Genomic DNA, 27,849 nt, shown 5'->3' on the forward strand with positions numbered 1-27,849 from the left:
TTAGAAAATTCATTAAGAATTAAGGGATTGAGTAGAGCTATTTGAAAAGAATTGTGAACACAGAGGGAAGGAAGCAGACGGGAGCTTGTAGGTAACCGCATTGATGATGTGCGAGATGTCAAAAGGTCCAATATAACGGGAAGCAAATTTTATGGGAGGAACTTTGAAGTTATGGGTGGATAACCACACCTTGTCCCCCACATGAAGAGTAGGGTGGAGTCTACGATGGCGTCTGTGAAGAGTTTGTGATGTTTTGAGCATTGCAAAGACTTGTCTTCAACCTGAGACCAGATCCTGGAGAAGTCACGAACCATTTCCTGAACAGCGGGGATGGAGAGACTGGCATCTTCAGAGAGTGTGGGTAATACAGTGTGTCTGCCAAAGATAGTAAGAAAGGAGAAATACCGGTGGAATCATGTTGATGGTTATTATGGGAAAACTCTGCCGAAGAAAGATGGTCACTCCAGGAGGCCTGATGGCCGGAACAATAGCAAATTTGGAGTCATGAGACCATGATAACAGTTTGGGGCGAAGATGGATATCCACAAAGGAGCGCCGAACAGGAGGTGTTTTAGGTGCAGATTTGGTCAGAGCTAAAACCTTGAGTGGACTGATGATGGGTTTCAGCACAGGAAAGCAGGTGTCAGATGGATCAAAGGACCTAGTAAGAGCCTTGGCCCTAACATTCTTGGAACCAGCAAGAAAGGTCAGAATTAGTTGAAATCTGGAAAATAAAAGTGACCAATGGGCTTGCCGAGGATTCAGACACTGTGCAGACTGCAAGTAGGTTAGGTTTTTGTGATCTGTAAAATCCGTAATGGGGTGAAGAGCCCCCTCCAAAAGGAACCGCCATTCTTCAAGCCCTACCTTGATTGCGAGGAATTCGTTATCCCCGATGCCGTAATTGGCTTCCCCAGGGGAGGGTGAAAATTTCTTTGAGAGGAATCCACAAGGGGAAAATATGCCCGCGGAATCTTCCTGGGAAAGGACTGCCCCCACCCTGACAGAGGAAGCATCTTCTTCAAGGAAAAAAGGTATTTGCTGATCTAGTTGTTTCGAAATAGGAGCAACAGAGAAGGCCTCCTTCAGAGATTTAAAGATGTTTTTTCTAAGATGAAAAAGAACAATTTTGACATGTTCCCGATGCGAGGTAAGATCTTGAGAAAAGATCAGCATGTCATCAAGGTAAACAACCACGGAGGAATATAGCAGGTCTTTGAAAAATTTGTTGATATATTCCTGAAATACAGCTGGGGAGTTACAAAGCATAAAGGGCATGACCAAGTACTCATAGTGCCTATCCCTAGTATTGAATGCCATCTTCCAATTATCGCCTTGACGAATTCGGACCAAATTATAAGCTCCCCCGAGATCAAGCTTTGTGAAAATATGAGCCCCACGAATGCGATCGAAGAGCTTCGAGATGAAAGGAAGAGGGTAACAGTTTTTGATGATAATAGCGTTCAATTAGCGATAATCAATACAGGGTCTAAGAGACCCGTCCTTCTTAACAAAAAAACAAAAAAAAAACAGCACCAGCGGGAGGAGTAGATTTCCGGATAGACCCACCTTCGAGGTTTTTCGGAAATGTAGGCCACCATAGCCTGAGTCTCAGGTAAGGATAATGGAAACACTCTGCCTCTAGGAATCCTTTTGCCGGGAATGAGGTCAATGGGACAGTTCCAAGGGCGATGAGGCGGTAGAGATTCCGCAGCAACTTTGCTGAAAACATCAGAAAATTCTACATAGGCCTCGGGGAGGATGGGTTGAGAAGCTGAGGAAAAACAAGAATTCGAAGTCCTGGCAGAAAGTACTGGAGATAGACAACAAAGCTTGCATGAGGAACCCCAGGAAATGACCTGCGCACGGTCCAGTCGAATTGGGGTGAATATGCCGAGCCAGGGTAGTCCCAGAATCACAGGGTTGATTGACTGTGGAAGGATTAGGAAACTTATCCATTCTGAGTGGAGTGCTCCTACCGACAACCGCAATGGACTGGTAATGCGATCTATGGAGCCATTAGTGATGCGGTCACCATCAATCGTGGTCAGGACCAAGGGTTGTGGCAATAGATGAGTGGAGATATGGAGCTTGGAGACCATATCGGAAGATATAAAGTCCCGGTGGATCCAGAATCCACAAAGTCAGACAACTGCTGGTGGCCATCCGGTGCGAGAAGTACGGACATGAGGAATTTTGCATCCTTAGAGGAATAGGGAGTAATGGATCTGGATCCTAGGACGACCCCCCTGACATTGCTTAGGATGGAGCGTTTCCCGGTCTCTTGGTACAAGACTAAAGGAGGTGACCAGATTCACCACAATACAGACAGAGATGGTTTCTGATGTGTCTGTCACATTCCGCCTGGGAGACGGGATCGGCCTATCTGCATCGGTTCCTAGAGTTTGTCCCATGAGGACGGAAAATATGTATGCCACCTTGCTGCGATCTGAAATTAAATTCTCAGAAGTTAATTCAAACTGGATGGCACACTGATTAAGAAACCCTCGACATTTCTTAGGATCACCGTCAAACTTTTCAGGTGGAGGAATACGAAGAGCTCGAGGTTGATGTGGTGACAGTGGAATCAGTAGCAGACCGAGAAACAAACTGCAATGGCCGCTTGGTTTGTTGGCAGAGACCCCTGGAGGGTGTCCTGACGAGATACTACCCCCTGAAGACACTGCAAAAGATGAGCTTGATTTGCTTCTTGCTGGTCCACTCTCTGTGCGAGATGAAGCAGAAGATCTCGAGCAGACGGTTCTCCCTGGCTACTCATCTTCAGGCCAGAGTATACTGTCACGTTCAGAGAGGAATTACTAGCTGGTATTGACGCCGCTGAACAAGGATGTGCAGAGTCAAACGCACCCCTGGAATTCACCAGGGACCCCCGCAAGGGAGATTGGGCTTCGCTGCAAGAAGGTGCGCAGGTCGCGGTTCTCAGAGACAGCCACCAGCATAGTAATGAGTGGACAGAAGCAAAGTCAGACAATCCGGTTCGGAACCAAACTGGCAGCAAGGTACAAGGGATGATCCAAAGAATAGTCAGAAACAGGCCAGGAGTCACAGAAAACCACATGGACAGCAAAGGTACAAGGTGAAATCCACGGAGAGAGACAGATAGCCAGGTCAAAAACACTGGAAACAGGAGTCTATCGAACCACCACACTGAGGCTCTCAACATTGCTAGAGACATCAATTTCTAATCACTCTTGTTCTAAGGAATCAGCTCCCGTTCCTCATAGCGGTAATCATCGATGTCTGAATCCCCCAGGAGGGTCAATGGCACATACAGTTCACATAAATATATATATATATATATATACACATACATACACATTACAGAATGTAAGGTTTAGATGTGAACAGTATGTGCCATTAACACACACAATATAGAATGTAAGGGTTAGATGTAAACTGTATGTTCCATTGACACCACATTAGTATTCAGTTAGAGTACTACTACTAGTTACTGTCCAAAGTTAGTGTTGGCTATCCCTACTTTCAGATTATTAAGAAGGTGGATCTGTGAGATTCTAAAAATAGTGAAAATCGAAGACAAAAAAATCTCTGGTGGATGAAGAAATATTGTGCTAGTCTCCTCAACTGAAGATTCTGGAAGATGATGTATGATTAAACCTGAAGGCTGCAGCATTGTTCGGGATCCCCATGCAGATTCCAGAAAATATATTTTTTTGTGTACTACCTTTTACCAAAGTTAAATAAATCATTTTCTTACACATCTTTTGTGCCAGTTTGTCACACATTCTTAATACTAGTATTTCAGGATTGTAATCTTTGTAAAATCTTATGGCAAGTGTATGTCCCATATTGGCATGAGAGGTAAGCATTTATAAGTAACTAAAAATACACTTTGCTAATTTTTCTGAGAAACACAGAATGTTTTGGAAGTCCCAACGACAAAAAGTAAAAGCAGAAAATGGATTTTAAATTCTTCTTTAACTACATAACATATTGGTCTAGGCAAATCCTTTATATACATTACAAAGTTAATAATTTTGCTATGGATTAAGCAAGCTAAATTTTAGCCTGATCTCATAATCTTTTGTGTAAAACAAATATTACATAGTAGACAAACATAAAAGAATGTTAAGTTTGTCAACAGTTTATTAATACACATTTCAGCAATTTGATCAAACTGTAATTATCACACAAAATATCAGTGGACAATAAGAGATCCCAAATTCTCCTGAAAAGTAACATTGCTACCAAAAAAATCAGTAAAGGTTCAGTTTATGTCACATTGTGTCCCATGGCACTTTATCACACAGGTTACACCACCACCATCAGCTATAGCATAACACGATTTTTCAATCATTCAAAAATTCTTAATTTTTACAACACAATTTTATTAATTGCATGTCAGTGATTGTATGATAGACTTTAGGACTATTTGAATCACATCACCTTCCTTGCTTAGCACTTGAGTACTATGTAAACACAAAATAGTGCAAGCCTTGGCCTAGTGACACATTGTTATCATCTTCTACAATGCCCCGTCCTCATACACATAAGCATTGTGGGAAAAAAAGTTTTTTCTGGTACTTAGATGTAGCTGCGTATCAAACTTATGTGATCACAACTGATTGTGGCACACTGGTTAAGTACCTCCTCTATCACAGCTTACAATGACCGTTTCCAGTTTTAATGCACCTTGGCAGGAAGATATGTTGATTTTTATTTTTTTAACCGAAGGTCAATGTTCACTTTTTTGGCAGAAAACAGACACTAGCAGGATAGTTAAGTCTATCAATCCTAGCATCACAGTTTTTGTGCTCACTTTTCCCGGAGGACGCAGACTCCAGCATCACATCGCTGTGTGGCCATGGATGTAACCACATCCCAACTATCAATAACAGGGTCGTAGCACTCAACACTGTTCAGCAGAGAGTTCCCATCGTAGCTGAAAACGAAAATTAAGGTAAAACAGAAAATGTTATATGCAGCTTAATTTAAGCTATAAACTGCATGTTGTAACATAAATGTTAAAAGGTTACTATAACATGAAACATCACATCCAAATTGGTATATGACAATGTAATAGGTTTGTAATGATATCTATTTTTGTTATTACAGTGTAAAAGATTATCCTATATATCTTCAACCATTTTGGGCTATACATTCTCCAACAGACATGCTTAAAGAAACACTGGTGTATATAAATACTTGCAAATCATAGCCTTAGCTCATATGCTCTGTAATGTTCCAAATATACTATAGAAATAATGGAATCTGCGTAAACTAACGAGTTCTGAAATCCAAATTTAGTCCATGAGACATTCTGTGCAAAGAGCAGTGATAGACAACCTGATACAATTCAGCCTGGGTGACCATCTTATCTTCAAAAGGGCCGCACATTACCCTTAATTCTCAGTAAGAAGTTAAAACAATACATTTTATAAAAAAAAACACATATATGTAACAAAATATCAGTAAGCATTTTAAACAAGTGTTACAAGCTAAAACAAACAAATCTGAAAATAAAGCAGGAAGGCCCTCCAAGCCTTCACCTGCGGCCCTAGGGTCGCCTCTTGCCCATCACTGGCATTGAAGCTATGACAGGAGACAGAGAAAATTCATCAGAGTGATAGTTCATATGGGTGACTACTGATGTTACTGTGCTATACTAATTTATTTCATGTATACATTGCACAGGTGCATTTGAGAGCAGCTGTCACCAGGAAAAATTACAATACAAAAGATGCTATTGTAAGATAATGAAAACGTATCACGTTGTTTTTTCCTGAAGGACGTCAAGTACCTGAGGCAGATCTAGGCTGTCTGGATTAGCTATATTCTTCTTAATCTTATTTTTTTTTACCAGTTTCTGCAATAAATCATGGATTAAGTCTTCTTTCTATCTTGTAGAGGCACTTCAATCACCATACTGGAAATTCATTTGTTTAAGCAGTGCCTGTTCAATCTCCATCCCATCAAAGCAAATGTGACAGGATTTTGGTAAATTGGACCCAGACATGGAAGGTGCTGTCGAGTAGGGAGTGGCTAGGCTGCTCTAGGAGCATCTCTGAGGTTATCATCATCATCACCATTTATTTATATAGGCTATCAAGAATCATGTCTGTGAGGCCAGAAACTGAAAACACACAATGCAAAATGAAGACCCAAGGTCTTTTAGGGCATACGGTATATACATTCTGCTTTGGAGTCATTGTGATGAAAAAATAATGGCTTTAGCTTGGTATTTTGATATGTTGCCTTCAGATCTATCGTTAGGTATCAAAACTTCTCTGTTAGTATGTGGGGCAAATCTTATATCTTTTCCCTGCTACATGGAGTGTTGGGAAGGATTTAAGGGTTTTTTTTCTCTGCCCACACATCAATGGGGACAATTCATTCATCATGGCTCTGCTTCTAGTTCCTCTTGTCTGTTTACAAAGGCCACCGCAGTTCAGTTGTCTGAAAATATTTTCAGATGCTTGTGACACAGTATTGGAAGGATAACACTGCTCTCCAGACAGCTCTCAACTCCAGGATATTTATGTTGAGATTATTTTTGTCTGGTTGCCATGAAGCTTGAACCATTTGTGAGAGAATGTGTGCATCCCAGTCTGGAGAGCTGAAATATGTAGATCAATATCTCCCATTCTGTGTCTGTCCCATTCTCTTTGTTGTATTCTACCACCATTCGAGTGACCTCCTTGGTGACTTTGATCTTCGGTTTTAAATCTTCTTGTCTGTGACTCCACTTTGTCAATCATTCTATTGGAGAGCTCACATGTGCCACTTTGCCCACAGTATAATTCTCATCCTGCTGTATCTTGAGTAACCTTTGTCTGGATACTGTTACCTTGTCCTTTTATGCATCTATATACACATACAGAAACTAACGCTGCTAGGTGGGCACTAGCTGGCTCTGGTCACATTTATGATCAAACCATTATCTTGCAAAAAATGATTACTTTAATTTTGTTTTTCTGATGGATGCATCTTAATTTCCCCATTACCAACATATTTTCTAGGTATGGCCAAACTGCAATCCCTTGTTTTATTAATCCTGCCATCAACACTACTAGAACTTTGGTGAATTTTCATGGTGATGTGGAGGGGCATTGGTAGAATCCAGAATCTTAGGAACAGATGATGCTGTTCTGCTATAGGAATATGTAGGTAAGCCTTCCACAGATCTAACGACGTTAAGTAATTTTTTTTCTATAGCCCTGAAGATTAAGCTTACTGACTCTATATAAAAGTGGCTTGTTTGTACATGTCAGTTGAGTCTTCTTAGATCCAGGATTGACCTGTAACCTCCTGAAGTCTAGTAGGTACATTCTTAGGCTGTGGATCTGCTGCCCAAGGTCTTAATTTAAAGGGCTCTTCTTACCACATATCTAGCTGAAACACAGAAAATGAATCCCTTCTCTCATGATATCCATATTCCTGAGTAAATATGATCTGTTAATTTTCTCCAGTGTATTGATGCATAAAGTATCCATCCAGATTCTTAATCTTCTGGAAACTTAAGTCATTGCTACTCCTGCTTTAATTTTAACTTTAAACTTAACATTAGTCCCAGCAGAATTGTGTTATTTCTTGAAACATCTTTCAATCTTCCTATCCATGGAACCCCTTAAAGGTTCACCATCCTCTAAAGGTAGGACAGTCTTTGCTGATAAAGTAGTCACAGCGGCATCTGCTTTAGAGGCTTCCTTATCTTGAAAAGGACACATACTTGCTGCCTGTCCACCTGTTCCCTTTCTTTCCAGATAAGATCCTTAATTACATTATGCACTAAGAAAGAAAGCATCCTGTAGGGACTTCGCATGCGTTACATCTTGTACACCTATTGGTTTATAAATATGTTTCCAAAGTAATGGGCCTTGACTCTTTTATTATTTCCCCTTCATCACTTTCAGGTGATCAATTATATTCAGACAAGGACTCCACTATGTCATAATTAGCGGGTCCAGACATATCATCTGGGGAGCAGAATTCTGCAAATAATCTGGTTGGAGATTTGCTTCATCAGTAAAAGCACAAAATACACAAAAAGAAGGCTTTTGCGCCAGGAAAAATGATTTTGATGAATGAGTTAGCAAAAGCCTTCCATCTAAGAATCATGGCTTCAATAGACATGCTATTTGGTCGCACAGGAAAATGCCAGGATGAGATAATGGAGAAGTCAACCAAATTGTCATACAGAGTCCTCCCTGAAACGTCAGGAGAGAAAAAACGTGCCTGAACTTACTCCAGTTTGACCTTTTGAAGAATTCAAAGTATCAGGGAAAACAGACATACTGAATATTCAGATCCAAGGTGACATGGAAAAGCAAAATGGAAGCTTGTGACATTAACAGGTTTCTTATGCCAGACATTAACTAGATCCTGAAAGACGTCTCGATAGAACACATACCTACCAAAATCCAACCACTACTGAGTAAAAAATCTGCAGCTGCTGTGTACACCTAGTATGAAAATTGGCAAGATAAATTTAAACATGAAGTTAACAATTGATATAAGTTCCCTATATATGTGTTTTTGAGAAGTTAATTTAATCAAAATTATTCTAATGTCTCAACTGTGATAAATCCATTATAACATTGCTATATGGATCCCTGTGAAAATGTTTAATTGCAGTAATGGGGTTTTCATAGATGTGCTTCGGAAGAAGAAATAGCTTATGCATATCACATCCATACATAATAGAAGGGCAGAAATCCATTTAGGCTAGGAAGATAATTGCTAAGAACTGAAAATCTCCTTCCATCCCATCACTAGCTAGTAATTATGCTGCAGAAACTCACATACATATACAGCAGCTGTCCTCAAACGTTAGAAAAGTTATTGATGAGGTGGTTAGATGCACCAGGTATGGCACCTACTGAGTTACTGAGGAACAAATTATAATAAATTCTGTTCTGGAGAAAATTGATTTTTTTTATTTTTTTAAACTTCACAAAAATACTTTTCAAGACATCATCATCATTTATTTATATAGGGCCACTAATTTCGCAGCGCTGTACATCAAGTAGTAATGTATTCTTGATATATTTAACACGTCATCTAGTGATCTATTTATCTATTCTACATGCGTGTTTAGGTTATTTTTTCATTCTTATATGTAACTGTCTGGAAAAAATACAACGGAATACATTAAAAAAAATATCCCATGATGGCAAGACAATCCTTTCTGCCTACAATAAGAACATGGATTAAGAGGCATGAGTGTTCCTTGACAATTCACATAAGCATTATCTGTGTGCATCATGATCATGTTGCCCTGAACAAGCAGGTCCATCAAAGCAGGACCACAGAAACTGCCTCTCAACTCTAAAAAGAATGAAGAGCATAATGGTTTGCACTGGAGCACATGGCCATTTAAGGCGATGGTGAACGATCAACTCTCAAAATTAGGTGACATTGCCCCAATCTTGTCCTTGAAGTAGGAAGCAAGATCTTGGGCAGGGATGGTGGTAAGAGGCATTTGTATGGTAAGATTGAGAAGAGATTTCAATGTGTTAAAGAGTTGTATGGGGTTAGAAGCCTGAGCAGAGATGAGAGATTGAATATATTATGTTTGGCAGTGCTCTATGATATGAATTGGATCACTGGCCTGAGAGATTAAATCTTTAATCAATCCCACAGAAGAAATCTGTTTAGGGCCTTAAGTTTCAATACAAGATGTAAAGATAAGTCTTTCTTGGTCAGCAGAATTGGACTTGTGTACAGCCTCTCACTCCTAGGCACTATCCATATAACTGCAAAATCCAGAAGAACCTGGATAATGGTTTGAAAGGTGTGCATACTGGGTGTTTGGACAGGAAGAATCAACATGGGGCAATTCTCAAAAATGCATCCACGATCCTTGGTTAACTATATTCAGAACACAGTTGCAACCTACCATTTCTTGGTTTTCAGGGGAATGAATGGGAGCCTGTGATTCACATGCCTGTGATTCACATGTCAGAGTGTGTGCATTTCCAACTATTTTTGATATATCCACTGAGCCAAGCACTTGACATAGGAAGGCTCGAGAAACGATGCTTTTACCGTGCTGGACCTTATCCTGAGTCCCCAGAAATTGCTGGAAGATGAGAAATGACCTCACCCTCTCATGCTCAAGTACCGACTCACCTCTGGAAAGTGCACACTGCAGATGCAAGGTAGAGTAGGATGAACAGAGAAGGCATGATGTAAAAATAGAGGTAGTTTTTGCATAGTGAAAGATTAAACTTACTTTAATTGGCAACAATTGATATTGCACATAATATTATTTGTCATTTGGTGCATTTAGTCATTAAAGGAAAATAAAACAATAACAAGTTTTTCTTTTTTAACAGCTCACAATACACACCCAGCAATGGCATATAGTCTCCCACGTAAAACTGTGGCTCCAACATAGCAGCGTGGCGTTGTCATACTGGTCATAGTAGTCCAGGAGTCTGCACGAATATTGTAGGCTTCCACAGAAGATAGATGAGCAGTGCCATCAAAACCTCCCACCACATAGATGTGATCATTTAGAAGGGCCACTCCAGCACCTGTAGTACAAACAGTAGTATTTACAAGAAAGCACTACATACAAAATAATCATAAACATTAATTGAAAAAAAAAACAAACAGAAGAAAATCTAAATACCTGATCGTTTTGTAGCCATAGGTGTCACATGGCTCCAGTGACCACTATGAGGATCATATCGTTCTACAGAATTTAGAATATTTAAGCCATCATAACCACCTGAAATTCACATTTAAAGTGAGTTTATGCGAGATCAATCAGAAACTAGTGCTTTGCAGAGTGTGTGATATTTATCAGTACTACTACACTTCCTCTTCTCACCAAGACAATAAATAACTCCATTGGCTACAACAAGTCCTGCCCCTTCACGTGCTGTCTGCATATCACCCAACATGCTCCATTGGTCAATGTTAGGATCATAACGTTCCATACTTGTGTGTCGCCTGCTTCCATCAAATCCACCCGAGACATATATCATCTCTTAAAAAAAAAAAAAAAAGGCTAGTGATTAGTGAAGAATGTGACCTTTTTCTAGTAACAGATGAAATAATTATCAGAAATCCAAATCATATATCTTAGGAAAGCAAGTAGGTTGAAAATGGAAACATCTTAGATCCATGTTTTACACTGAACAATCTAAGAGAAAAAGGTAAAAGCACTCAGCCTTCAGTCCCATGGTAATAATACTTATTTAAAGAAATCCTTGGTGAAACCTGATATCCATACAATGTAGGCTGGGTACAAACTACATTGTTATCAGCAGAGAATTGGGTCAATCAAATGATAAACAACCATTCAGCCCGACATTGCACTTGCGTGTACGCTCCAGTGATGAATGAAGATAGTTCCAAAGCACAGATCATCATTTGATTTGATTGTTCAGCAGAACTATAAATCTCATTCAGTTACGGAACTACGTCCTTCCAATCCTGCAGTGTGTATGCACTCATGATCAGGATCTCCATAGAGTCATGATCTTTTCAGCCGACAGTTATGACAGTTGAAGAGCACAGATCTGAGAGTAAATCTTTTAAAACATTTATAGTGTGTACACATGAATTGGACATTTTTTTTTTTTTTTGCAGTTGTTGGTACAATCGTTGTAGAGAACACACAGGTCGGAAAATTCTGTAATATGTACCCAGCCTTACATTGTGCAAAATAGACATTTGTGCTCATGCCATTACTGTCAAAACCAAATTAGTTAAATAAAAATCTACTACTACTAAACACCATTTCTAAGCGTAAACACGCAAACTACATAGCATCTGTTTTCACAGCATTTTATATATTGTGTATGACAGAATGCTCGATATCTAGTTCTAACCTCCTAAAGTGGTGGCTCCTGCCAGCCCTCTTCTTACATTCATGGGAGCCACAGAGTACCAAACGCCATCCTCCTCTGAGGTGTAATCCAAACACTCCACTGAGCTGAGACGGGAACGTCCATCATAACCTCCTATAACATAGACACGGTCTCCAAGCGATACTGTGGCCACATAACGGCGCTTGCGGGTTATACTCTAGAGATGAAACATAAAAAGAAGTATAAATTGTCAGTGGCCGCGGTCTCCCTGTCTCTTCTTGGTGGCGTCCCGGCGTCACTTCCGGTTCCCTCGTTCCGGTTGCCTAGGCAACAACCGTGACGCTTCAGGCTCCCTGAAGCCGCGCTCGGCCAGCTGTTAGACAGCCAGGCACGCGCGTGCAGGGCTGTTAAGGCTCAGCCAATTAATAGCTGATTAGTTTATACCCTGCTGGGCACTCTGCTCTTTCATTGGACGCAGGGCCAGTAATTAATTATGCTAGCGCTGGGAGCACTAGCAGGGCCTTGCCCTGATTGGCCCTTTGTACTATTTAAGGCAGTGAGGACTGAGCCTCACTGCCGGTTATAGCGTTCTGTTTCAGTATCGCTGTCTGCTCCTGTGCTGTGTTGGTGTTAACCTTAGATTGTTTTTCTGTGTATGACCTCTGCCCGTTCCTGGACTCTGAATATTTGCCTGTGACCTTGACCCTCTGTCTGTACCCGGACTCTCAATCTTTGCTTGTGACCCTGACCATCTGCCTGTACCCGGACTCTGAACCTTAGCCTATGGCCCTGATCCAGCTAGCACCTGTTGTCTCCACCTGTGCTCTGTCCACTCCGCTGATCTCTGGCCGGTCCCTACTCCGTGTATTACCTCCTGTACCTGTGCACTGCCATGTGAACATAAACTTGTACTACACTGAATGTAAGTCCTGGGGGCATCCGAGTACCTGTGAGCATATCCAGTCTCTACGGGAAAGGCGGCTGCTATAGGTGAAGTCCTCTACTGCTATAGTTCTACAAGTTTATGCCGCACTGGTTGCCGTAACATAAATGTAATATTATACAAAACATAATCAATTGTAATACATAAAAAAAACAAAACGAAAAGATTGCTTATATAAAGCTAGATAGGAGTAACTATTTAAATAAAAAGAATTCAAAGGTTTAAAAAAGTTGTACAAGTAATTATTAAATTAATAACTTTTTATATTATTACAATGCCTCTAGGATGAAAGTGAAAGTTACTTTTTTGTAGTGTCTTTAGATAGTATATTACTACGGAGAGCACTAGGTAAAACAAATAGATCAAATGCAGAGTTATAAATGTAGCCAATTATAGTAGGTTTACGCATTACAGTTCGTACGTAGATTGCATGTTGCAATTGAAAGCGCTAGGTGAAAGACAGAATGCTTTGGATAGACCAAATGCAGAGAGTTATAAATGTAGCCCATTGTGGTACATAAATGCACTATAATTGGCTTCATATATAACTCTTTATTTGATTTATTCAAGGCATTCTATGTTTTACCTAGCACTTTCCATTACAACACACTTTCTATATGAAAAAACACCTTTGTGGCGATATTTTAATCAGATTTACTGATCCAAGTGGAGTAGCAGCTGTTCTTCATTGAACCAGAGAGTTTTTGAGGCCATTTGTATTGTGATCACAAACAACTACAGTAAATCCCTAGACCATTGTGATTTGACTGTTCATAGTGTAGGTAGCATTTTCCTTTCCCTAACGGGTTGATATTAATTATTGCACCGTGGCAATGTAATAAATGTTGGAAGAACACTATTTTAGAATTAGATTAATTGAAACACACAATGGTGAGGCACATTAACAGTTCTTTATTTACTCCTCTGTAGGAGCTCCTCACTTTTATACAGTTCATACAAAAATAATCGTGAAAATGACACATATCAGAAGAACGGTCTATGGTCTCTCAGCGGACCATAGAAATCTAAATTTGGAGGCCATGGAGGCAAAATCTGAACTTGTTGCAGAGAAATCAAAGCTAATTGCAGGTCTGCTCCATGAAGTGGAAATTGTATTTCAAACTAATGATGAGCAGCCATAGACTAATTCAAGGCAGAATTCTCTGCATTGGGATGCCCCATGAATGATCAAGGCATAAATGGATGCAAATCCCAGGAAGTGGGGGATCAGGAGCTTTCATATTTCCGTACCAACATCATAGATCTGAAATCTACTATATGCAACATTGAAAACCGCAGAAGCCATCAGAATTAAAGGAATGTCAGAGTTGGTGGACTCCCAATTGACCCCAGCCTTTCTCAATGGCCTTTTTAAACAATTGCTACCAGAAGCATGGGAGTAACTCCAAGAAAGCGCACATAGGGCCTTGCATTTGAAAGCTTCCTCAGATCAACCTGCTAGGGCTGTCAGAGAGATTTTTTTTATTATGTTAATAAAGAAAACCATATGACCATTGCAAGAAATATACTAACAATTAATATCAATTAATCTCTGTGGAATCAAGTCCCCTGCCACAGGTGGGGATTTTCCTTTGCCTATTGGTTTTCTCGGAGGGTCACACCTTTTATGGTGCTAGATCCTGACCAGGGTATGTACCTACTAGAGAATATATGCATTCCAGTCTCTCCACCAGCACTTATCAAATTTTCTGGATCCCAGGTAATGTCAAACGCCTCCCTCGCACAGACTGGTCCTTTGCACGCTAACTAACATTTTGAAAAATGTTATATAGTTGCAGTTCACCAGCAGTTAGCCTATATTACAGACAAGTATATTCAGTCTTGTAACATAGCTCTTATGTACTTAGTTTGTAAAAGTATACCTTGAAGTGTTTTTGATATGTGAAATTTACATTCTCTGCTAACTATACAAAATAGCCATTTTCTCCACCTCCTACATGGACTCATAAAACTTAGGCAAGTTTTATTAGGAAATAGGGCTGAGGCACTGACTTCAACAGACATAATTTTCTGAACTTCTGCCTCCCACCCCAGTCAATTCTTCCTCCGAGCTCTATCATCCTCTTCCCACACCTCCAAGCAATAGCCAAAACACTGTGTTTTACATAAACATTCTGTTGAGCTTAATCACTTTCACTTTGCTGCACAAGCTTTAACATCCTCTCTCTAAACGTCAATGGCCTCAATTCCCCTAAAAAATGGAGCATGGCCTTGTACTATTTAAAAAGAATAAAAATGAATATAGCCCTCAGTCCACCAAGAACCCTTTAAAGCTCCTCATCCCATCTTGCAGGACAAAATGTTTTCCAAAACCTTTTTGTTTATCCTTGGACACCAAGACTAGGCAAGGCAAAGAGAAAGTCATCCACAGAAGAATTGAAATTACTCCCACCTCTACCAGAGATAACTCAGAAGGTAGATTTGAGGTGGTTTGAATCTACAGTCACCTCAGATTAGCCTCAGTATAGTCTCCAAATTCAAAACAAAGTGCCTTCTTTGAAAAAAAAATTATCTCAATATATAGGCAACTAAAGCAGTTATCCTTGGAGATTATAGCGAAAGCATAATCAAGCTGATCATCCAAAGACTCTTTATACAACATTGAGGCATATATTAAGGTGATCCACACAGATGGAGAGGAGACGTTCCTGTCATCACTTGAAACTGTGAGTCTGTTGCTATACGACCCTCCATGTCTTGCAAATCTAGCTGAGCGCTATTTCAAGTTTCTCTATACCACCGGATAATGTGCCATCTTATATACTCTACTTGACGCTTCACATGCAGTGTTCCACTTCTGCCCTATATCTCGTCATATTAACTTATGTCTCACAAGTGAACTGAGTGTTGTAGAACCTGTTTATATATCACTAGGTGTTGCCTTGATGTGATATTTGTTATCTTCATTTTTTACATTATACAACTGTTTATATTTATATGCGGAAACATTTTTTAAGGTTAAATTCACTCCTCTAGCATTGTGCTTTGTTCTTGATTAGTCCCAGCACTGTCATATCCTTTTCCATTCCTAGCTGTATAGGGCTTCACAACCCTAGACAACTGCGTCACTAATCAAGTTGTTTATTGTTTTGTTTATCCATTTATTAGATTTATTTTAGGTGAATTTTTAATGGCATTATCTTACAGGATTTGATTTTCATTAATGGTAGATAGGTCATATAGTGTGCAAGTTAGATCCCACATTTATTTGTTTTTGGTTTTAACTACAAGGGACTGGAGGCAACTAACCGCCGACACAGTTACCAAGTTCCACTTTCATTTCCTTTCTCATGAAACAGATTGTGTGTGTTGTGGTTTCAGTTGTTAAAAGTTACACACATAGTGAGACAATAAATGGATCCTAATAACAATTATACTGGCAAATAATTATTCCATAATGTTTTAATATATATTTTTTAACACCAATCGGAGCATTCACAATAATTCTCTATCACTAACGTGGATTATTTTCCTACAAGTGCACTGTAGGTAGAGACAACGGATTACTAACAATATCAAGTTCAGTCCTTATCAATGGCCATTTGAATTGGTCTTTATATTACATTGTATTTTATATGTATACTTTTTAGATATAATTTTTATTTCTTTTATTTTTAATGCAATGAAATATGTTACATTGGTTATTTATTTTTAATAAATTATTTTTATAGGATATTGAATTCATTTGTGGTGGTAAAGATTACTTTGTATCAGTGATTTGTGCTTCTCAAAACTGTGTGCCGTTTCTGTAAGACATTTACGAATTGATATACTACAATCCTTCAGAGGAGCAGCGATTTATGCTACAGGGTTGATTGATTTGTGGTTACAAAATTATTACTATTATTTATAGATTCCAATATTGGACTTTATAATTTTAAATGGATTTCCCTATTGGGATTTTATAGGAGTGCTCAATATTATCCATTCTTTTTGGATTTTATACAAAAAGTTTGTCTAAAAGTACACCTCCACAACATTTGAGGTGTAATAGGAACAGGTCAAAATATTGGTATTGCAAGAAGCTTGGTGTCAGTACGAGAAAACAAGAACAGTTCATAGAGGAGAAAACATACACGCTGTATACCATCAATTCTTAGGTAAGAGTCCATCCAGAACAGGATGAGCAGGTGATTGTTTTTATATATGATTTTTATGCTTTTTATATTGCGATGTTTATGACAATAAAACCTTTTTATACAAGAGGAAATGCACTATTAGTGCTTTTTTCTATACACACATGAACAGATTTATGCTGATCAGCTGAGCAAGTCGAGAAACATGAGAACGAGAATATAAATAAAAGAAAAATACTATATTACATGCTAGTAATCAAAGGAATTCTTGTAAGTGCATACACTTAGGGAGCTATTATGGAAGAAGTCACCTGGTGATGTTCGGTGTTGCATGTTAAATACACGATCTGATACTATAAACAGATTTGACACTGTATATAAGTCTGTACCATGATTTCTCTTCTCTGATTTCTTTACATATAATTTTGTCAATACATGAGAAGGAGAACGAATATGTTATAGTCTACTGACTGGTCATCGCTTATTAACTTTTCATATTACCATTGATTGACCTTTCACATCATTCATTATGCTGTAAGAAAAAGAGGATTTATTTACTTACGTTGAATCCGTTTCTCTGATTCCGTCTACGGAGCACTGCTTACCATGGGGTGTGAAGGGGAGCATGGGAGTTGGCACCTAGCTAGTTAATTTCTAGCATTGCTGACAGACCCCTCTCCTTCCCTCTACATACCCCCGCCTCTTCCTCTTCTTCCTCAGTTAATTCAAAAAGCCCCAAGGAGAAAGGTCAATCAAACAAGAACATACAGAGGAAAGGCAGAAGGGAGGGATCGCAGTGTCCCCCAAACGGAGTCAGAGAAACGAATTTAACGTAAGTATATAAATCCTCTTTTCTCTTTCATCCAGTCTGGGGGACACTGCTTACCATGGGGGCGTTCTAAAGCAGCCCCCTAAGGGTGGGACCGCTCTGAAAGCCCCGCTCGTAGAGCACTACGAGCGAAATCTGCATCTGCGGATGCGAATACATTAAATTGATAGAATTTGGTAAATGTGTGGACAGAAGACCAGGTGGCTGCCCTGCAAAGCTGGTCAGCAGAAGCCCCATTTCTTGCTGCCCATGACGCCCCTACCGATCTGGTGGAATGGGCCATAAGTCTCTCCGGCACAGGCCGGTTAGCTGTTGTGTAAGCCTGCCTAATAGTTGCCGTAATCCATCTTGCAATGGACTGTTTAGAGGCTGGCCAGCCTCTTTTGTTAGAATCATATAGGACAAACAGAGAATCGGTTTGTCTAATTTAAGATGTTCTTTTGACATAAATACGGAGAGCCCTGACCACATCTAACTTTTTCATAGACTGCCGATCAGTGAGCTGAGGTAAATTCTGGTGAAGGAAGGGACCTTGAAGAAGGAGGTCGTCTCGTGACGGAAGACAAAATCCTTATCCTATCGCCATAGAGATTATGTCTGCGTACCACACACGGCGTGGCCATGAGGGAGCTATTAGTATTATCGGAAGACCCCCCTTGCCTTACTCGTCTGAGCATGCAAGAAAGCATGGGAATTGGAGGAACCAGGTATCCCAACCTGAGCTCCCATGACATCGTCATTTCGTTCACTACCACCGCTAAGGGATCTCTTGCCCTTGCTAAAAACCTGTGAACCTTCTTGTTGTGTCTGGAGGCCATGAGATCTATATCAGGAAGACCACACCTCTGAACTAGAGGCTGAAATACATCCGGATGGAGTGACCACTCCCCCGGCATCATTTAATTTCGACTTAGATAGTCGGCCTCCTAACCCCTTATTCTTGGAATGAATACTGCCAAAATTGCCGGAACCTATTGTTCTGTCCAACAAAAAATCTGAGCTGCAATTTTCATTGCGGCTGCACTCCTGGTTCTTCCCTGCCTGTTGACATATGCCAGAGCCGTGGCATTGTTGGACTGAATTCTGACAGGGTGGCCCTAAAGGAGGGACTGGGCCCCCCGAAGGGCTAAAGGAATTGCCTACAACTGTAACACATTTATTGGTAAGGCTGATTCCTGGACCGAGCAAGGTCCCTGGAGCCGGAGGAGCAAGATTACCGTCCTCCAACCTCTCTGGTAAAGGGAGGACCCCACTGTGAATCTTAGGCTGCAAATGACTCTTTGTAAGAGAAGAGAGGGCTGACAAAAGGAGCTGACCCGAGAAGTCCTGCCCCTACCTGAGAATACCGGCAAAGAAGTGCTTTTGCACCCTGTTGCCTGGGAAATCATCGTATCCAATTCCGACCCGAACAAACCTGCTGCTGAAAAAGGAATGGATTCAACGGACTTCTTTGATTCCGAATCTCCTTCCCAGGATTTCAGCCATAACGTTCTTCTTGTTGAAATGGATGCAGCCTGAATAGAGGAGGACACAGACGCTGAGCTCTGAGCCGCCTCATAAAGGTACCCCGATGCCTCTTTCAGATGCAAAGCCAGGGGAAGTAACTCCGAGTCCTGTAAGGCCTCTGCCAGTTGGTCTGCCCATGTTTCCATGGCTCTAGCAACCCAAGATGAAGAAAATGTGGGTCTAAAGGAAGAACCCGCAGCCACAAATATAGATTTTAGCTGGGATTCCACCCTGCGATCATTGACATCCTGCAGAGTTGCCGAACCTGGGACTGGTAGTAAAGTGTGTTTAGCCAAACGGGCTACTGGAATATCTACCTTAGGAATACTCTCCCAGCGGGCCACATCTTCCTCCTGTAATGGATACAGGGAAGAGAACTTTCTGGGAACAGAGAACCTTCTATCAGGCTGTTTCAAGGCTCCCTCTGCAATATCTCTGAGTTCTACTGAAGGGGGAAAACGAATAGCCTTCCTTTTGGCCATCTTAAAGAGACTTCTGTCTCTAGGAGTAGGATCCTCCGGTTCAGGGAGGTTTAATGCCTCTCTTACCGCTAAAACCAAATCATTACCAAAATGGCTTTTTCTTCCTGCACCAAAGGTTGCCCCTGGTCAGGGTCAGAATATACTTCCCCCTCCTCCTCAGAAACCCCCTCCGGGTCTGAAAGGACCATAAGAATATTAGTGGGTCTAGGCCTCTTCCTCTTAGCAGGCGGGATATTTGGGGATTCAAGTAACTGGTTTAGTTTATCCAAACCCTTAATAAAAGCTGCGGACCATGCTGGCTCTGTGGGAACAGGGGCCTGGTCTGTAAGCAATGAGGAAGGTCCTGGCATAGACTCTTCAAAAGAACCTGTGGCAGCAGGAAAGCCCAAAGGCGTACTAGCACTATTAGCCACCGCGGCTGCCACAGTAGACATCAGCTGATTGGACTGTGACACCATCTGTGCTAAAGAGGAAACCGACTGTGTCAGGGAGGCCACCCAGGCCGGTTCCTCCGTCAGTGGGGCTGCAACAAGCTGGGATTGCGTAGGGGGACCCCCTGCATCGCAGGCAGAACATAGAGCCAACGGGTCCCTCTGCCCACTAGGTAATTTTGCATTACATTTTGAACAAGTGAAACACTTTACTTTAGGGCCCTTTTCCTTTATCTGTCATTTTACAAAGGAAGGCACACCAAACATACAGACTTAAATTTAGCTGTTAGAGAGCGAGAGACAGCATAGAAAATAATATGAAAAAGAAAAAAGAACAGGCATAAAAATTATACTTGTAAATTATAGAACCAAAATAAAATAACTTGGCAAGTGGGAGAACTATAATATAATTTCCACTAGCCCACTTTGCAGTCAGCAATACAATAATATATGTTTAAATAAATCAGATACTTAGCCAAACAGGGGAGAAGTCCAACAGCAGTGCCTGGTGCCTGCTCCCTCTGATCTGTGTCCTTTCCCGGAAATATATTTGGCGCCAAAAAGGCTGGGCTAATCCAACTTTCCATGGAGAGCAGGGGAGCTCTATATCATAGCTCCCCCCACTGATAATGCTGTCTCTATGAAGTGCTTTTCCTGCCCCATTAGCGGGGAGGAGAAGAAAACAAATAGTATATGGCAGAGTAGTGGAGACCTCAATTGAGGTCTTCGCAGCGGATTTTCACCCCGATGCCCTTCCTATGTATGAGGGAGGATCTTGGTATGGCCCCCTTCCGTTTCCTATATTTTTAAAATAGCCGCCGGCATTCTTTTCATTCCGATAACCGGCCCTCCATGCCTAAAGGCAGCGCCGGTTATTGGTGAGGCCCCAAGAGTGACAGCGGACCTCTGGAGAGACCGCTAGTCACTCTGTATTCAAGCACCCTAATTTGCTCTGCCAGTGAGAGCCTCTGGCTCTCAGCTGACAGAGCAGTGCCTGCGCTGCTGTTCTGTGAAGGTGCTCTCTATAATAGAACACACTCCCAGGTCTGACCAAGATAATCTCCTACAAAATAAACAAGAAAATAAAATAAAATCTAGCAGCAACTAAAACAGTGCCTAACTCCATGGGCACCTAGAAAAAACTGAGGAGGAAGAGGAAGAGGCGGGGGTATGTAGAGGGGAGGGGAGGGGTCTGTCAGCAATGCTAGAAATTAACTAGCTAGGTGCCAACTCCCATGCTCCCCTTCATACCCCATGGTAAGCAGTGTCCCCCAGACTGGATGAAAGAGAAATAAGCATATAGTAGAGACGTTCTCTACATAAGGAAAGTGTTGTTGGTATAGACATTTATAGAACCGCTCCATATATTGAATTGGAGAATATCAATCATTAGCGGCGTTCCTATGTTCATCATTTTTTGTATTTGTTCTGCATTGTAAACTCTTGAGTATTTCAGCAGCCATCTATATTCCAACTGTGATCCATTGAGTTTTGCGCTGGTATACTACTTACATTTTTTTGTTTCCCCTTGCACCATTTTTGTTGCCCTTCTTTGTACAGTCTCTAATTTATTTATAACCGTCTGGAAAGTACCTACTTGCTGTATATAGTGCCCATCTATGTCCGTTTGGCAAGTGCATTGACTAACCATTACAGCGCTTGGGTCATGGGTTCAATTCCAGCGAGAGCCCTATCTTTGTGGAGTATCTGCATGTTCTCTCCCTTCATTTCATGTGTCTCCTCTTTGAACTTCTGTTTCCAGCCACACACCAAATACATACTGGTAGGTTAACTGGCTTCTGACAACAAGTAAACATAGAAACATAAAATTTGACGGCAGATAAGAACTGTTTGGCCCATCTAGTCTGGCCATTTTTAAACTTATGGCAATCTCAAACCCCATTTGATATTTTATTCTTTGTAAGGATATCTTTAGGTCTGTCCCAAGCATGTTTAAATGTGTGTGTATCTGTGGTAGGAAACATATATTGTACGCTCCACTGGAACAGAGACTGATGTGAATGATTAAATATTCTCTGTAAAGCACTGCGTAATATGTAGCTGCTATATAAAAACTGTTAAAAGTAAATAATTTGCTGCATTTTTTTTAATAGGACACTTTTGACATTGAGCACTGTGAAGACAAATGTCACTATTTGGCACTTTAAAAAGTCTGAAAAGTAAATCTCTATGACAATTGCAATTTCTATACCCCTAGCAGTTTACATTTACACTACACATCATAAATGCAGTCTGTTGCATCTATGAAGTTTTCGCTACAGTTTTCTTAAAATGTAGAGTGGGAATGAACCATAATAACCATACCTGTGCTATCATACATGAATCCAGCAATTTAATAAGTTCAGAGCATTTCTGTTATATTGGTACCCTGCACCCCAATCTCACAAGCTCTGCACCCGAAACTGCACAATGCTGCAATAGCTAGCATGACAACAAAAAAAATACAGTGGAACCACCAAACTCACTGGAAGAAAACTCCATTCTTGGTTTTTGGGATCAAATTTCTCCACCACATCTATAGGAGACTGTTGGCTACCAAATCCTCCAATAACAAGCAGCACCTCATTAGCACCTTGAAAAATAAGGATAGAAAGAAATACATACACAAATATCACAGACAGATTTTGACTGAAAAAGTAGATATTACACAGACAGATAGTGGTATAACAAATGCTACAAACAAAAGTAATATCCATATTTCTAAATCAGCCAAATGAGTTACACTAGATTGCAACATACCATTGCTATCTAGGAGATTACAACTTAAACCAGCTTCCTCGCTTAAACAGCTTTCATTTTCACACACATTCACCTCCTTCAGTTTTAAAAAGTGTGGTTGGCTGCATGGTTCGAGAAGATTGCAAGGCAGAAGAAAATTGAATTGTTCCCTGTTTATCTAATTCAGTAGACAGAGTGACTGGAAGCTTATTTGACAGTTTTTAATCTTTCACAGAGGAAGTAAGATCAGTGCTCCAAGTATCTTTGAAAAACAGAAGACGACGTTGCCAGCTCAGAAATGGCAGTGCCCCATCGGTAAGGCAAAATGGAGCTCTGAGTAACTTTGCAGAGGTGTGGAAACTTACCACTCAGGTATGTTGGATTCAAGATTTATTCAGCAAGGGCTACAATATAGAATATCATTAGGTACCCCAGGAGAACAAACTTGTCAAGTACCGATCTCCATTTTTTCCTCTGGAGTTACAAGCTCTAAAAGACAGTCTATAGAATTGGTTAAAAGCATGGGTGATGGTTTCTGTTTCTTCAAAATAAGAAGGCACTGGTTGTTATTTGAAAACTCTTCCTGGTAAAAAAAAAAAATAGTGAGTAGATATAAAAAACTGTCTAACAGATACTTAATCTATTTACTGGACTAACAGATACTTAATCTATTTGCAGACATTTCCAAATGGAGTGGACTCAAATCTTAATACGATAGGAAAGGGAGATTTTCTAACCTCAATAGACTTCCAGGACACTTATTTTCACATTGCTATTACAATACATTATCATTGATTCCTCAGATTCTTTATCCAGGGATATCACTTTCAGTTCACCTGCCTGAGTCAGAGCATCTCCAAAACGGCAGATTTTCTGTGGTGTTCCCAGTATGCAGTGGTTAGTACGTACCAAAAGTGGTTCAAGCAAGGACAATCGGTGAACCGGTGACAGGGTCATGAGCGCTCAAGGCTCACTGATGTGCGTGGGGAGCAAAGACTAGCCCGTCTGGTCCAATCCCATAGAAGAGGTACTGTAGCCAAAATTGATGAAAAAAATGAATGCTGGATATTATAGAAAGGTGTCAAAACACACCCCAGACTAGTCAGAGTGCCCATACTGACCCTTGTCCACCGTTGAAAGCATTTACAATGGGTTAGTGAGCGCCAGAACTAGACCATAGAGCAATAGAAGAAGGTGACCTGGTCTGATTAATCACGTTCTCTTTTTCATCATGTGGATGTCTGGTAGCATGTGCGTTGTTTACCTGGAGAAGAGATAGCACCAGGATCAATGCTGGAAAGAAGGGAAGGCGACGGAGGCAGTGTGATGCTCTGGGCAATATTCTGCTGGGAAACCTACCTAAACACCTACCAAAACATTGTCGCAGACCAAGTACACCCCTTCATGGCAACAGTATTAACGGATGGCAATGGTCTCTTTCAGCAGGAAAATGTGCCCTGACACGCTGCAAAAAAAATGTTCAGAAATGGTTTAAGGAACATGACAAAGAATTCCAGGAGTTGACTTGGCCTCCAAATTTCAATCTGATTGAGCATATGTGGTATGTGCTGGAAAAAGAAGTCTGAGCCATGGGGTCACCACCTTGCAACTTGCAACTTACGTTAACAGCAGGATCTGCTGTTAACGTCTTGGTGCCAGATTACATAGGACACCTACAGAGGTCTAGTGGAGTCCATGCCTTGATTTGTCAGAGATGTTATAGCATCATGAGAAGGACCTACACAATATTAGGCAGATGGTTTTATTGTTGTTCCATGTTTTTCCAGCACATACCAGAGATGCTCAGGGTTGTAATGAAAAGTTCCACTTGGAACTTTTCATTACAATCGCCTGTTGATAATCGGAACCCTGAGAGGTACACACTGATCTCATACGGAGTGTATCAGCTGTGAGCAGCAGAGACGGGGTTGTGAGTTTGTAACTCCAATGTGGAATTGGCAAGTGCAATTATTTGCTTATATCCATGGAGTTTTCAACCTAAGCTGAATGGCAGTAGAGAGTTTGTAACTGCAACATGGAATCGGAAAGTGCAATTATTTGCTAATACCCACAAATTTTTTTCTTAACCCGAACAGCAGCAGAGAAGATGACAAGTCTGGACACTGTCTATTGAAGATCGTAAGTGCATATCCTTTGCTAACACTTTCCTCCAGCGGTCACCATAATGGACTGATGATTTTAGACCAGTCAGTATTAAGGTGATTTATTTTTGGAGGTATTAATATTAAGCCACATTACATCCACTGACTTATTATACTGATTTGTAACACATTCCCTGGATTTAAAGTGGTTTAATATACTTACCAATCTATTTGAGGTCCGGTACACAGAGTTGATAGTATTATCAGCGTTGATTGCTATTTTCATTTTTACACATCCATTGTGTGTATGTTATGTAATATTTGTGTATATGTATGGTAAAGTTTTTACACTGATTAAATACAAATTCGTTTTTGCGATCCTCGTGGATTAGGCATACTGATTACTTTTTCCACACCTATCCCTTTCCCTTTATTGAAGACCCATGATCTGGGTGTAAATGACTTCTCACAGAGCAAAACGTTTTGTCCAGTTAATGGGAAGCCCTGTGGAAAAAACAGACTGGGAGTAGATTTGAAGAAATCGATCATGTATCTCCAATCCACGATTCTTCTCATACAGCCATCTGTGGTTGTGTTGAACGACTGATCCCAGAAGAGAAGTACAGACTCCCATCACAACGGATCCTGGGTGGGCAGAATGCCCGTAATACCAATTACTTATCAGAATACTTGGTTGCTGGACGTCAAGCAGCTCAATCTGCCTCCCGCTCTGAAAACCACCCCTTGGGGGCCAAATACTGCCCTCTGGGATGCAGACTCCTCAGTCCTGGACGAATTGGAAGGAGCAAAACCTGGAAACTTTGGACTTGGGAGCATTAATACAAAGGAAAGGACTTTTACTTCCTGTTGCCTAACTAATAATGTTATCAACTCAGGCCAAACAAGAGATTCCCTGAAAACAGAAGCGACTCAAGAATTCTCTTGAACTCCACATCAGCCTCCCAGGCCTTAAGCCAGAGGGTCAGACAAGTTGAAACTGCAGAGACCATGATCTTAGACACAATCAATTCTGCATCCAGAGCTGCCTCAAGCTCTCTGAATTTGCTCCAACAATGAGAGCAATTCAGACCCCGGCTTGAAAGCCAACAAGCCATCAGAAAGCTGTTCAAACCATCATTCCACAGATTTATTCATGAAGCAGAGGCCAAGGAGGGCATTAAAGAGGCCACAGCCATCACGAAAATGGATTTAAGGAATCCCTTGAACGTACCATTCTTAAGCATACTGCATGTGGAATGGGTATGGTAGTTGTTTTTGACAACCGTGCAACAGGTACGTCTAACCCTAGGGGGCATTTCTGCAGCCAACAGGTCACCTGGAACTTCGGTCCGGAGACACCGAATAAATTGCCCAGCTGGGAGGAAGACGTAACAGAATGTGTTTGTTTCGCCCTCCGCTTAAAGAGAGAAGTCTCAGGGACTGCCACTTCTGGGATGTCTAATACCTGCCCTAATTGATTCTTCTACCCTCTGATGATCAGAAGGGACATAATCTCCAAAGAAGGAGTCCTCAACATCCGACTCTACAAGGACTGGGAGGAACAGTTAGAATCTGACTCATTACCATCTTGAAGTGTCACCACACTTTTACACTTACAAGAGGTAGATGGTGTGGCATATTCCAACATCCTCTCTAAAGAACAAGCCCTGAACTGAAGTCACCAGACTTCTTGCCCAAGCCGGTTCACATAAGACTGCAGCCACAGGAACCCCAGGACCTTGCTGGTCGTCTCAAATACCTGATCTGCCCAGCAAAGCCGTAGGAAATCTGGGAAAGATCTCCCTCCAAGGAATGGATAAGCCAAGTCAGCTCAGCAATAGAATCGGCTAGAGAAATAGCCCAGTCAGACTCCACCAAATCAAAAACGGAGCTTCCAGACATACATGTAACTTGATCCTCAGACTGCCAGACTGCACACCAAGTGCCCGCACCTGGCAGAAGGCAATCTGGAGTTACATCCATTGCAGGTAAACTTTCTCATAGAAGTAACCCCAGCCTCTTGCCTACAACGACCTCCCGCTATCTGACACAGGGGGAAGAAAAACCTACTGAAGTACAGAAGCAGCACACAATCAGAAATAGAGAGTGAGCTGACAATACATAACTGGATTGGCAGCTGTCCAAACGAACTGCCCCCTACCCCAATCCAGTGCCTAGTGGGGGATTACTAATAAGTAAACCCAACCTCACCCAGCCCCATGAGAAGTAAGAGACTGAACCTCTTAACAGAGGCAGCCCCACAGCGACATAGCCTATACCGCCTCTCCCACTGTGCTGAGAGAGGGTTATATTCACTGCATGCTGCCGATGCACGGTGCCCCTGTGGCTGTCTGTCCTGCAGCTGCTGCATGGAACACAAGTCACAGCCTGCAACAGCAATGACTGGCTCCTCTGGAGGCATCCAGCATTCGAAGCAGGGGGCTGAGCGTCAAAAGAATCCCCTTGATACCTCCAAATCCCAGGTCCTAGAACCAGCAAAAAACATGCCCCCTGCACCGTCAGGCACTTAAACTAAACTGGGGTCCTCACAGGAAGGCAAATAGAGGGGGAGGAGCTACAGACAACTGTTAGAGATTTAAAGTACTTGAACACCTGGGTCCTACACTGTATCCAAATGTACCCAGTGTTTCCCATTGGCTGTTTGTGAAACAGGGAAGATCATGTGGTTTATGATTGCTCTGACTAATGGCTTCCTAGGTAAGTGTCAGCTCTTGTAACAACCCTTGGTGATGGCAGAATTGGAAGATAAGAAGAAGTGCGAGACAAAGAGGGATTTTAATAATTTCTTGACAGACCAGGTGGTTGTTACCGAATAACCCTTTGTCCCACACACAGTATCAGTTGAGTGCTGATTGTGACAGGGAGAAGCAGTCAAGACAAACACTGAACTCCCTT

At 41.2% G+C, this 27,849-nt stretch overlaps 1 protein-coding gene across 7 annotated transcripts in view; it reads right to left on the reverse strand.

Annotated features, from left to right (window-relative positions):
* Nucleotides 1-4,110: 4,110 nt before the first annotated feature.
* KLHL12 (kelch like family member 12) overlaps nucleotides 4,111-27,849 on the reverse strand; it is a 75,828-nt gene continuing 52,089 nt past the window's right edge. For all 7 annotated transcript variants that reach the window (XM_075195693.1, XM_075195695.1, XM_075195694.1 and 4 more), the window contains 6 exons: nucleotides 22,579-22,685; nucleotides 11,826-12,021; nucleotides 10,820-10,978; nucleotides 10,619-10,717; nucleotides 10,334-10,520; nucleotides 4,111-4,924 (listed from right to left, as the gene is read on the reverse strand). In XM_075195693.1, the coding sequence (XP_075051794.1) occupies nucleotides 4,798-4,924; nucleotides 10,334-10,520; nucleotides 10,619-10,717; nucleotides 10,820-10,978; nucleotides 11,826-12,021; nucleotides 22,579-22,685 (875 nt within the window). In that variant the 3' untranslated portion in view covers nucleotides 4,111-4,797. The remainder of the gene's footprint in view (nucleotides 4,925-10,333; nucleotides 10,521-10,618; nucleotides 10,718-10,819; nucleotides 10,979-11,825; nucleotides 12,022-22,578; nucleotides 22,686-27,849) is intronic.

This window comes from Mixophyes fleayi, chromosome 2, assembly GCF_038048845.1.
Source record: "Mixophyes fleayi isolate aMixFle1 chromosome 2, aMixFle1.hap1, whole genome shotgun sequence".
In the NCBI taxonomy this organism is placed as follows: Eukaryota; Metazoa; Chordata; class Amphibia; order Anura; family Limnodynastidae; genus Mixophyes; species Mixophyes fleayi.